This window comes from Chroicocephalus ridibundus, chromosome Z (genome assembly GCF_963924245.1).
Source record: "Chroicocephalus ridibundus chromosome Z, bChrRid1.1, whole genome shotgun sequence".
Lineage (NCBI taxonomy): Eukaryota > Metazoa > Chordata > Aves > Charadriiformes > Laridae > Chroicocephalus > Chroicocephalus ridibundus.
Genome location: NC_086316.1, coordinates 76,533,076 through 76,545,115, shown reverse-complemented (window position 1 = coordinate 76,545,115; position 12,040 = coordinate 76,533,076). Strand labels below are relative to the sequence as shown.

The 12,040-nt window shown below is 56.5% G+C and overlaps 2 protein-coding genes across 4 annotated transcripts; both read right to left on the bottom strand.

Moving 5' to 3' along the window:
* Positions 1–436: 436 nt before the first annotated feature.
* RPP25L (ribonuclease P/MRP subunit p25 like) lies at positions 437–3,658 on the bottom strand. Of its 3 annotated transcripts, none has more exons than XM_063320713.1 (2): positions 3,123–3,658; positions 437–1,833 (listed from the first exon to the last, which is right to left on the bottom strand). In XM_063320713.1, the coding sequence occupies exon 2, from the start codon at positions 1,822–1,824 to the stop codon at positions 1,264–1,266; it is 561 nt and encodes a 186-aa protein (XP_063176783.1). In that variant the 5' UTR covers positions 1,825–1,833; positions 3,123–3,658; the 3' UTR covers positions 437–1,263. The 3 variants fall into 3 exon arrangements, with proteins under 3 accessions (XP_063176783.1, XP_063176784.1, XP_063176786.1); XM_063320714.1 differs by lacking the exon at positions 3,123–3,658 and adding an exon at positions 2,680–3,090; XM_063320716.1 differs by lacking the exon at positions 3,123–3,658 and adding an exon at positions 2,288–2,664.
* Positions 3,659–3,802: 144 nt separating this feature from the next.
* Positions 3,803–8,852, bottom strand: DCTN3 (dynactin subunit 3). The gene is made up of 7 exons (XM_063320712.1): positions 8,703–8,852; positions 8,448–8,532; positions 7,084–7,170; positions 6,384–6,467; positions 5,688–5,746; positions 4,864–4,923; positions 3,803–4,204 (listed from the first exon to the last, which is right to left on the bottom strand). The coding sequence occupies exons 1-7, from the start codon at positions 8,799–8,801 to the stop codon at positions 4,115–4,117; spliced, it is 564 nt and encodes a 187-aa protein (XP_063176782.1). The 5' UTR covers positions 8,802–8,852; the 3' UTR covers positions 3,803–4,114.
* Positions 8,853–12,040: the final 3,188 nt, after the last annotated feature.

Below are 12,040 nucleotides of genomic sequence, written 5' to 3'. Positions count from 1 at the left end.
CCGGTGACAACAGCGAGAGCGTGAGGAGACCACCAGGAGAGGGATGGAGGACGAGGCATTTAAATGAACCTGGCCGGGCCCTTGGCTAACGCCCAAGAAAAGATGCTCCGTCCTTTGCTTCAGTCAGCGGAGTTTGGGCCAAGTATTTGTAACAGTGCGGTTCTAGAGGGTTTAAAAAACAAATACCAAAAAGCTTCCCAGAAAAAAAAAAAAAGCAACATTGACCTTTCTTAGATATTAAAGGCGAAGGCAGAAGAAAACCTTCCCCCACGATCAGGGCACATTTACAGCCATGAGAGGGAAGAACGCAGAGCAGCAGGTCCCCGCTTCCTCCAGGAGAGCTGGAAGAGCAAAGTTTCAGCTGGCAGCTGCAGCCCCACCAGCAACGCTTACAGGGTGACCTCCAGTGGGATGAGGAAGACATGACAAATTTCACATTACAAGAAGAGGAAACTTTATTTTAAACCCATCTCTGTGCATTGAAAAGGAGCAGAAAGGGGAAAGAACAGGGTCCTTTGGACCTTACCATTACCACCACCCCAGGGCACTCGTGCAGCTACAGGATTTCAGGCTGGTTGTGACACGAGTCGACTCCTGCCACTTTGGCAGAGAGAGATGTAACCGTCAGCTCCACCGAGGTGAAAGGACAGAACGGGTGCGACATGCACACAGTCGCACACGGGAGTTGTACCACCGCAATCCTACATTCAAACCCCCTGACGGGCTCAGCAGCTGATGGACTTTCAGGCACAGAAGACGTAACCAAGGCAGCCCCGTGCCCCGTTGTCCCGTTCAGATGAGCTCCGGTGACGCAGGCGGCAGCCAGGGGAATCCCCGTCGGGTCCCATCCCCCCTCTGTACCGCAGCAAGAGCCACCTCCACCAGCCATGCCAGCGGGCGCCTGACAGGCGTGCCTGCCGCCTGGGCTGCCACACCGCCCCAAGCAGCTGAAACCCCGCTCCCCAAGCAGCCACTCGCCGGGGCTCACTGACGAGACGCCAATGGTCCTTGCTCAAGCAGAGACGACTCCTGTCTTCCCTGAACCGCACGCTGAAGAGCACGGCCTGGTAGCCTTTGACAAGGGAACTTGTCAAAACACAAGTTCCAGACGCCTACAATCACGGCCATTGTGAAACAGTTAACCTCTCCCGCCCTCCCCTAACAACTCTGCAAGCCCCCATGTTCAGCAGCAGCTTTCCAGCTACAGCAGCTGGCTTGTTTCCACAACTCCCCCAGACTACACCCAAACACAGTGTCCGCGTCTCAGGACTTGGCGCAGGGCTCCCCAGGTGCTCCTCCAGCCGACCGAGGGAGCTTTCCTGTGCTGCCAGCTCCCCTGCCTCCACCCTGCTTCCTCTTCATTTGGCCCTGGGACTCCGCTTTAAGTGTCTCGATCCAGAAGGTGTCAAAAGAGCCCGGAGCCTGGTACCCCGGCTCCTGGGGATCAAGGGCATCTTTGCTGAGTAGGACACAAATAGCAGGAATGTTTCTCTTCACTGTCAAGGCATCGAGGCCTGCCTCAGGCACAATGGGTTCCCAAATCTCTTCGATCTGTTTGAAGAGCACTTTGGTGATCTGGTGCAGCTCTTTGAGCCTTCGTTTCATGATTTCCACGCAGGTAATGGTCTTGCACACGGCCTTGCCTGAGCCAGTGAAAAGGATCTGCCTCACTGAGTCCAGTTCCATCTTGCTGATGGCATAGCCCATCAGATTTCTGATTTTACTCCCATCCTTCACTTTCATTTCAATAATATCAGGGGGCAGGTTGGTGAAAGGAAGAAGACAAGGTTTCTCCACAATTTTGGTCTTCTTGTAATTCTCCATTATGCAGTGCTGAAAAGGAAAATGGGTCCATTAATACAAACTCCCGTTATAATTGCTGCGCAAAGAAACTCTCACCACAGTTAACGACAACCTTTCCTTCAAAGGGCGCTCTGAGCTATCAAGAGCTGGGGATCCTGGAAAGGCATATCCAAAAGATCAGGAAGAATGCCCTGCTCATGCTGAGGAGTCATTTGTGCTCCGGTCTTCCTCAGCACCTAACGACGGCATGAACACTGCCACAGGGCAGCCTGGGCCCTGACAGGCGGGTGGTGGAAGAAACACAGGGTTGGTTCCTAAGCATCCTAATCAAGATGAAATAAAAAATACAGGCTGTATCTCTGGGGAAAACAGAGAAATGAGTGAGATGAGGTTATATGGCACAGAAGCCAAGGGGATACTGACCACAGCTGCACTCCACGAGTCGCACCGGAATGTGCATACAATAAACGCAGGCACAGCTCACCTGCAGCAGCTCCGGTATGTTACAGGAACAGGCTTGTGGGGCTCCAAGCCCCAAATCTGGCCAGCCTAGGTGGAAACTGGCCAGCCTAGGTGAAAGGCCAGGGACTGGGTACTCAATAAAACAGCACAGGTCACAGGGGAGACAGAGAGTCAGGGGGTTGCCGGCAGGAGACACATGGCCAGAAAGGAGCGGGACAACAGTAAGGCACACGATGAACAAAAAAAGGGTTCTCTGAGGGAAACTGAAAGATAGAAAGGTCCAGCCTCACAGCTCCCCGCTCTGCCAAGGCAGCGTCCTCTGCTGGCACCCTGACCGAGGCCCACCTCATGTATATAGACAACCCCTCCCCACCTCAAAAATCCCACGGTGCCCAGGCACGCAGCGCTTTTTACCTGGAGGCTTCTGAGCCCCGTTTCACCCAGAGCCAGCACCGTGTACCCCGTCCCCTATGGAGGCAGGGCAGGTCAGTGCCCCCTCTCTGTACCCGGGAAGCACGTCCCTCACCCCCGGCGCGGCAGCAGCCCGCCATCGGTGCAGCTCCACCGGGGACGGGCAGCGCCGGGCCCTGCCACGGGGGCTGGGGCTGCCAAGGAAGGCCGAGCTCCCCTGTGGGAAGGCCAAGCCACCGCCCGGGGGGCTGCGACCGCGGTGGGCGAGGGGACCCCGCGAGGCCGGTGCCACAGGGCGCTGGGAAAGGCCCGGCCGCTGCGGCGGGGAACGGAGGGCGGGGTGTGGGGGGGGTGAAGGCCAAGGGCCGGCCACCGGGGGAGGAAAGGAGCCAAGCGGCTCCGGCGGGGAGGCCGAGCGGGCCGCGGGGTGCGGGAAGGGCTCTCACCTGCCGCCGCCTCAGCGCGCCCCTCGACACAAGATGGCGCCGGGCGCGCGCACGCGCGGGCGGAAGGAGGGAGGCGGCACCGCCCCCTCACGCATACGTCACCACGGCGGGCCCACGTACGGCTGTGACGTCATATCGGCGATGCCGCCTGTTGCCGGGCACGGGCGGGGAAGTTGGGGGGGGGGAGTGGGGGGGTGTCTCCGCGCACGCAGACGCGAGGGAAGGGCGTGAGCGCGTCGGCCCGTGGAGGCTGCGGGTCTGGTGGCGCCGCCGCAGGCGCCGCGCTGTCGTCACCCGCGCAGGAGTGACGTCATGTCCCGCGTTGCTGCCCGCGCACGCCGGAGCTGAACGGCGCGGGAGGGGGCTCCGGCGGGCGGCAGCCGCTGGGGCGGGCGGAGGCAGGAAGCCGGGCGGCGCCGCTGCCTCCTCCCAGCGCCGGGACAGGGCACGGGGGGGGGAGACAAAGGCCCGGAGCCCGCGGGGCGCAGGCGACTGACATCGGCAGGGATGAGGAGCAGGAGGAGCGCGGTGGGACCGGGGCGGGGTGCGGGATTTACCCGCCCTGTCCCAAGACCGGGCGAGTGTACCAGCCGCCCCCCGCGGGTGCCAGGCCCCCGCGCGTCACCCCCCAGGCAGGAACGGACAGCCCGTGACACCCAGGGCAGGAAAACACAAAGCAGTCAGAGCTTCGGGACTTTACTGCAGTCCGCAGCAGGAGCAGAAAGGGGTTTTTAAATACGTCACAAACCCAAATGCATCACAGGGAAGTGCAAGGTTTGCAAAACACGTGGCATATTACGGAGTAGCATGGCCTCGACTAGGGGCGGACAGAGCCCAGGTGCCCCACAGAGAGCCGGTGACGTCCCCCGCCACACGCTCACGCCGAGGGGGAGGATGCTGAGGTGACAGGGTACAAGCCGTGCTGCAGCCTCTACAGAGACACCCAGGGGCAGCTGGGTCCCCAGGCGTTCTCTGCGCTCCCGGCTCTGCCATCACTCTGCCACTGGCTTCGTTTCCTTGGCAGTTTCCAGCCGTGTCAGTATTTCATGCCACTGGACAAACTGCTTGGAGAGAAGCAGGGTCTGGACGCGACTCTTTAAGGAAAGGGATGCAGAAACCACAGGGAAGAAACCACAGTCCAAGCGCCCTAGCAGCCCAACAGCACCGCTACAATCCCGATTCCTTGGGAGAGGGAGGCTGTGGAAAGCCTGCATGGAATCAAACCATCCAGGCGCTGAGCCACTGCTTGGCACTGAGCACCAATGGGAGCCTGGGAGGCGCTTCAGAGCACCGTGTAGCTCTGCATTTCAAGGGGCTTTCTACAGAAAAGAGCAGACCTCCCCTACCTGGTCTGGTTTTAGGATGCATCTCAGCACTGGGATCATACATGGCCAGGATTAGCCGCTGTTTGGCTCGGGCACGTCGCAGGGACCAGTGACCACCTGACAGAGCGGGCTGCGCCGCTTCTTTGTGCCCAGCCGTGCGGTGAGCGGATCCAGCACAGGAGCTCTGGCAGGTGGCACCCTGCCCTTCCCATCTCACAGCCACGGGTACTTCTGGCCCTCGGCTCTGCTCCCTAGAGGAGTATGACAGGGACACAGGCATCACCGTGACAGAGAGGGCACTGGCCACTAAACACAGGGCTGGGGATCGCCTACATCCGACAGCATGTGGTGGGGTGAGGCAGCCCAGGAGACAGGCGGGCAGGTCAGCTGTGTCAGGCCCAAGGCTCAAAGGATACCATTTTGTTGTAGTCTTCCAGGAGTGTCTTGACACCGTCAGTGAGATTCTGACGCTGTTCCTGCAAAGAGGGAAGCCATGGTGAGTAAGCAATAAATCAGGTGAAGGACATCTGTCCTCCCAGTCCCTGACAGCACAGGGGAAGAAACTCATCCAAGGCCAGTACTGAGATCAGAGCTCAGGCCCTGGCTGTGGCCACCCGCTGTAGTTGTATGTCTTTCAACAGTCACGGGAAAGGTTACCAATGCTCAAGCTCGTGAAGCACCAAAGTCCCTGGGCTTGCGCCACTGCCTGCCTGTCCTCAGCATCCATACTTTGCTTGCCCCAGAAAAGAAATGTGCAGCAAAATGCTGAAAGGGGGCATTAGGTGCTGCCCAGGCCATTCATCACTATCTCAAAGGGGGAAGGAAAGGTTGAAGACACAAGGTGACACTATCAACAGCCTTCCAGAGACTGGGATACTGGCAGAGCACAACGCTTTACTTCGGTGTCGCAGTGAGAGGGGGAATGCCAACTGGTTAAACCCACCACCGCTTATAAAGTGTCACTCAAACCTCTAGCTCAAACAGCTTTATGGCAGGCAAAGTGCTTGTCCAGTTCAGACTTAACTGTCAGAAATCTTGGCTACTTTCCACCTCGCCACGCCCTCCCCAAGTGGTTACACTTTGTTTAAAACTACAGCATGGCTATCCTGGACAAGATGCAAAAATAAACCTGCTAGAAATGAGCAATTCAAGCAATTGCAGATACAAGGCTCTCAGTGCAGCCACTGACAAACGGTTCCTCCTCCCTGCTCATTGAGACTGGCAAGGCTATTCACACTACCTGCTGCTGTATGTGGATTTGAGAGAGTCGCTGAAGCTTGGCTGCATGGTCAGGAACCGCTGAAAGCACAGAAGAGAAATCCATTTTGTTTTAGGATTAGTTACCAAAATAAAGACCATTCCTTCTCCGCAAGCACGTCACAGCAGAACTATGCTAACGGAATGCAAGCACCACAAACATGCCTTTCATGCCATACAAAACCCCCAGCTACCCTTCATATTAAATACCAAGTTTATTTGCTAACTGCTTGTGGATGGCATGAGTTAAGGGATGCCTGCAGTGAGAACTACAGCGAATTAAACTACCTGGATGAACATTTGGGCAGGCGATTAAAAAGGCATCTCTGCCTACACCAGGAGCAGGGATGTTCTGTGCATAAAAGAGCTCACAGGCAGGAGTGGCTCCACAGCCTGGTGACCGTGCACAGCCCTCAGCCACTGGTCTCCACCCCCTCTGCCAAGCTGCTCTCTCTAACCCGCTTCCCGACCTACTCCATCACCTCCTTGACCTTGCACAACATGTTAGAGCAGCAGTGGGGGAGAAGCGGGCATAATTTGTTTGTATCTACGTTACTCATACCAGGTCGTATGCTTAGCTGTCCTCAAGTCTGAGGCTCAAAGAAAACCCCCAAAAACAGGATAGGCAACAGCTTTGGAGTGGCATTTGCAGCTCAAACTCACAGAGGAACATACATACCTTGGATACTGGCACTGTCCAAGATGGGCTGGAGGTTCTTCACCTGCTCCAGAAGGGCTGCTTGGGAAGGAATAACCTGCTCCTCTGGTTGGGGAGGGACAAGAAGCAACATCAGTAAAGGAAAGACGCTGCTTTGGCTTTTCACAAATACTGGCAAGGTAAATTTTCCTATATAGAAAGGGGCTTGTTTATGATTTTAGGTAGACTTTTGTGTTGCTCATCCCCGGACCTTGGTTCACACCAATTTAATGCAGGAGTATCTCCACCAAGTTTCATTCACAGACTACACCATCACGAGGCTGAACCAAATTCTTTGGGGCAAAAGAGGACAAGGCTGGAAGGTGTTTAGAATACATCCAAAGGTCTTCCATTTTTGTCACAGCCTACAGAGTATTGGAAGCGGGGTGAGGAAAACTGTTCTAGCTCCAGTTTTTCTTTTCAATCTTTTATCAATTCGGAGTTAAACTGATACTAAAAAATACTAAAAAGATCAGAACTGACAAAAATGCAGCACGGATGTACATAAGGGAGTACTAAGGGTGACAGACATCCTTGTACAAACCATCTCTCTGAGAGGTCCAGAGAGGGTGCTTTGCCAGATCGTTACAATTAAAGAAATCCACCTCAATCCAACTTAAGTAAAAGACAACTTTTGCAGGGCTAAAACACCTCCCCTGTTTCCTCTCATTTCACGCCTTACCTGCTAAGATGAACTGCAGCTTCATGGCATCTGGAACAGCCATCCTATCAATGTACTGAGGGTCGAGGTATTTTATTACATCTTCAACTGGAGTGAAAAACGGATTTGGAAACAAAAAGTACGAGACACATTATTGCATTCACAAGTGCAATTTTCCCCCATACTATACATTAGCTTACTTTATAAACACTGCCCACTTATGGATGTTTTTTTCAGATTCATCAATTTCTATAGCACTTGAAAAATATGTGACTTAGAGCACTGTGACCAAGAACTCACAGATGGCTCAAGACAGATAACTGCTTCATTATGGACACCCACAACACTTGCTTTTTATTTGGATAATGATATTAAAGGTGAATGAAATCTGCTTCTTCCTGCCCTTGAAACAAAACCAGCCAACGGCCCTCCATCCTGGTCCTTAAAATCATTTACTAATACACGATTTATATTTTTATACCAAACAGCCACTGCAACCTTGGAGCACAGCAACCCTTCTTACACAGCCTGCTCCTTCTGTGATACCAGACAGCAAAACTTGGCCAGGAAGCAGGTTTGCAGGACAAAAAGAAGCACTCAGGTGTCCGCTCCTGATATCCCCCAGGTTGGAGGTGGCTCCCCAGATCTGTCCACCAGTGGCTGGCTGTGTATGATCCTTATTCATAGAATCATAGAATTGCCTAGGTTGGAAGGGACCTTTCAGATCACTGAGTCCAACCACCAACCTGACACTGGCAAAAACCATCACTAAGCCACGTCAGTAAGCACCACATCTATCCATGTTTTAAGCACCTCCAGGGATGACGATTCCACCACTTCCCTGGGCAGCCTGTTCCAATGCTTGGTAACCCTTTCAGTGTAGAAATTTTTACTAATATCCAGTCTAAACCTCCCCTGGTGCAACTTGAGGCTGTTTCCTCTTGACTTGTCGCCTGTTCCTTGGGAGAAGAGACTGACCCCCATTTCTCTACAACCTCCTTTCAGGTAGTTGTTATTGCTCCCACCACACACAGGAGAGAGCTGCTCTACTGTGCCCAGGAAGTCCAAGCATGCAAGAAGACATTTCAGAATCTCCGACAACCCTCGAGGCCTGTACTTCAGGCAGAGCAAATTGCTGCACTGACACAGGCGGACATCAAGCAAATAACAGGTTGCAGTGGCCAATTTCCCACCCCTAACAGCCGAGTGGCAGAATCGCGAGCAGAAAGACCACACTCAGTTACTTAGTTCTCTGTGAAATATACAAAACAAGAGCCCAAAATCAAAGGGGCTCACATGGGGAAGGGTGAAGGGGTTTTTGTTTAGGGGAGCGAAATGCCACACAGGCGTTTAGAGGTCCCCCGCTCCACCCCGAGGCCGCTCACTTTTTTTGAACAGGATTTTGATCCTCTCCCGCTTGCTGGCGATATTGCTCAGCGCCACCTGCACCTTCACCAGCTCGTCCGCCACCTGCAGAGGGCACAGAGGAAGGAGACGGGCCTGTCAGGCCGCGCCGGGCCTCCGCCTGGGACTCAGACCCCGCCGGGCGAGCGCCGGGGCCTGGCCCCGGAGGAAGGCCGGGCCGGACCCCGAGAAGGGACAGAGCCACCCCCCGGTCGCTGCGAACCGCCCCCCGGCACCTTTCGCGTCCCATTGGCCCCGTCGTCGCCGCCGACGCGCCGCTCCAGCTCCTCCAAGCGCCATTGCAGCCGCTGCAGCTCCACCGCCGCCGCCGCCATCTTGCCGTCGGCCAGAAGGAGGCGGGCGGTGCTTCCGCCCCGCCCCGCCCCGTTGCCATGGCGGCGCGTTGCTAGGAGCCGCCGTTGCCGTGGAGACGGAGCCCGCCGGGGCGGGAAGGGGTGGTGGAGGGCGGCGAGGAGCGGGGACGGAGGGCACGAAGCCCCTCTCGGAGGCAAGGAGGAGAGGCTGCAGGCGGTCGATGGTGATTTGCACTGCAGAGGGAGGCGTGCAGGCCTCCCGCCGCCCGGGTGGTCGATGTCCGCTTCGTTCCGGCGTGGTCCTCCAGGAAAGAGCCGCTGGGGTGTGTTAAAAAGACATTGATAATAGCGATCTCTGGGCCATATGGATGCAGGGCCTTTGAAATCCAGGAGGCTGCCGCGGGCTTTCCCCCAGGCCTTGGCCTGCCCGGCTTCACCTTTCTCCTATCGACCAAACGCGCTCGCTAAAAAAGTGAGACGCTAACGAATGCAGCAGCCAGCCCCAGCCCCCCACGGCTGCCAGCAATTGGCACTCGCAATTACCGCGATCCCTCAAAGGGATGAGACCAATTCATGGTAGCAACGTCCACCACAGAGAAAAGTCCAGAGGCTTTCCAAACTGCAGCGGGAGAGGTTCGGGAGCCTCCAAGGCACCTCGCAGTGTTCCCGGCACCCCAGGGCTCAGCCTGACACTGGCCTGTCGTGCCCGTGTGGCCTCAGCAGTGCCAGAGCTGTCCCAGGGAACACCCTGTCAAGGTGCCAAGCCAGGCTCTTAAGTCAAAAACATCTGCTTATAGCCAGTCCTTTGTTAGCATGGCTAGCAATGTGGACTGGGTGGCACTGGGGACCCAACCAGTCCCCTTTGCCAAGAGCAAAACACACTGTGCCCTGAAAAAGCTTTGTCCTTTGTTCCTACAGGGAGATCTACAGGGCTTCCAGGCCGTAGGAGGGAGCTGTGGGGTGGTCCAAGGCCTCCAAAAACCCTGTAGCCCTCCAAATCTCCCTGGAGGAGCTGTGCAGAGCACTTGGGCAGGCTCAGGAGGAGCAGGCTGAGACTCTGTGTGCTCTGCCTTTTTTTCCAAGGATCGATAGCTGGGCTGTAGAAGAGGGATCTTCAGAGGGGAAGAGCTGCGCTTTGTTCCACAAAGGCGACAATTAGAAATGGCTTCATTAGCAGAAGTTGCTGGGGGCTGCAGAAGCAGCTGGGGGCTGTGCCCACGGTCCTGGTAGGTGTTTAGAGGATACTGGCTGTACCATGTCCTGTGCCCCGCGTGATGGACAATGCCCACAAATACACAAAAGCCTGTGCTAGAGGGACACACATCACCCAGTTCCCCAAGGTGAGAAATTCAGGCAGTCCTGGGACTCAAGCAGTGGGGGACTTTGGGATGCGGGGACATCCACCCTTTAGAGTCCCATCCAGCCTGTGAGCCTTGCAATGGGGCTGAAACAGTGAATCTGCCCCCCATTCCTTGGGGCTGAGAAGGAGGCTCTGACACCATCCCCATCCCTGGAACCTGCTGGTGGCATACTGACGCCACGGCCGTCTGCCCCCAGCCAGGTGCTGAGGCAGATCTATCGCTCCTCCTGCCGGGCTGGATTGTCCCCGCATCCTCCATCTCCTCCATCCCGCTCAATTACAGTCCCTGCGGGACGCGGGAAGTGGGCATCGATCAGGGCTGGTTACTCAGGTGACAGCAGCTGTGTCCCCGAGCCCCCCAGGGAGCGTGGCAACACACATCACCCCCTGAGCTGTGTAACAAGTGGGGACGTGGGCCTGCGTGTGCCCTCCCGGCTCCCTGGGGCCCAGGCACTCAATAAGCTGTGGCCAGCACTGCCTGGCAATGACAGGGGACACGAGACCCCAGTTAAGGCTGCATCGATCTCGCTCCAGCTCTGCATAGTGGGCTCTGCCAGGCTGTGTCGGGCTGTGCCATGACCGCAGGAGTTCTGTCCCAGGGCTTAGCTGTCTCACAACCTCACACCCCTACCCCAGAGCAAACACCCTGGCACTTGCAGTCTGGGCACACACAGACACACTCACAAACATACACACACACACACACACACACACACACACACACAGGGAACCCCACTGCAGCCTGGGGCGCGCATACACACACACTCACTCACACACACACACACAGACACAGGGAACCCCACTGCAGCCTGGTGTGCGTGCACACACACACACACATTCTCTCACACACCCACCCACAGACTCACAAAGGGAACTCCACTGCAGCGTGGGGCACACACACACACACTCTCACACACACACAGAGAAAGAGAGAGAGAAACCCCACTGCAGCCTGGGGCACACACAGACACATTCACACACACACTAAGACACACACACACACAGAGAAAGAGAGAGAGAAACCCCACTGCAGCCTGGGGCACACACAGACACATTCACACACACACTAAGACACACACACACACAGAGAAAGAGAGAGAGAAACCCCACTGCAGCCTGGGGCACACACAGACACATTCACACACACACTAAGACACACACACAGAGAAAGAGAGAGAGAAACCCCACTGCAGCCTGGGGCACACACAGACACATTCATACACACACTAAGACACACACACACACACGGAGGGGAAACCCCACTGCAGCCCGGGGCACACAGAGACACACACTCTCCCACGTTCACGGACCCTCTCACCCTCATACACACCCACAGGGCTCCTCCGGCCGAACCGGCCCGAGGAAGCCCTAGGGTCCTCTGCAGGGGTCCCGTGTCCCCCCGCCGTGTCCCCGCCGTGTCACTGCCCCGAGGCCGGGCCCGGGGTGGGCAGCGCCGCTGCAGCACCCTGGACAGCGCCCGCGCGGCTGGGGCACCGGGGGCTCTGGCCGGGGGCTGTCCCCGGGGGACTAGGGGTGTCCCCGGGGGCCACCTCTGGGACAGAAGGTTCTGTCCCCCTTGGGTGCCAGGTACCTGGCTTCATGGGTGCCAGGGGTGGGCCTGTCCTCATGGCTGCCATTGCCGGGGGTGTCTGTTCCCATGGGAGTCCCCTCTGTCTCTTCCATATGTGTGGGTGGCTGCATGTGTGTGCAAGGGCATGGGAATGTGTAAGCATGTGCAAGCATGTGTGTTTGCACACATATGGGCGCCTGTGACTGTGTGTGAGTGCTCATGCTTTAGTGCACCCCACAGACTTTCTGCGAGGGAGCACAAGTGATCTGTATCTATGTATGCTGGCCGAGGTGCCTGCAGGTCTCCATGCTTTCCCATGTGCAGTCATGA

Excerpts from the sequence above, each read along its gene's own strand:
- RPP25L (XM_063320713.1), bottom strand. The coding sequence starts at position 1,824 with ATGGAGAATTACAAGAAGACCAAAATTGTGGAGAAACCTTGTCTTCTT.
- DCTN3 (XM_063320712.1), bottom strand. The coding sequence starts at position 8,801 with ATGGCGGCGGCGGCGGTGGAGCTGCAGCGGCTGCAATGGCGCTTGGAG. Across the intron at positions 5,747-6,383 it reads GGACAGTGCCAGTATCCAAG|CGGTTCCTGACCATGCAGCC; the intron begins GTATGTATGTTC and ends CTGTGCTTTCAG. Across the intron at positions 4,205-4,863 it reads TGGAAGACTACAACAAAATG|ACCCTGCTTCTCTCCAAGCA; the intron begins GTATCCTTTGAG and ends AGTCGCGTCCAG.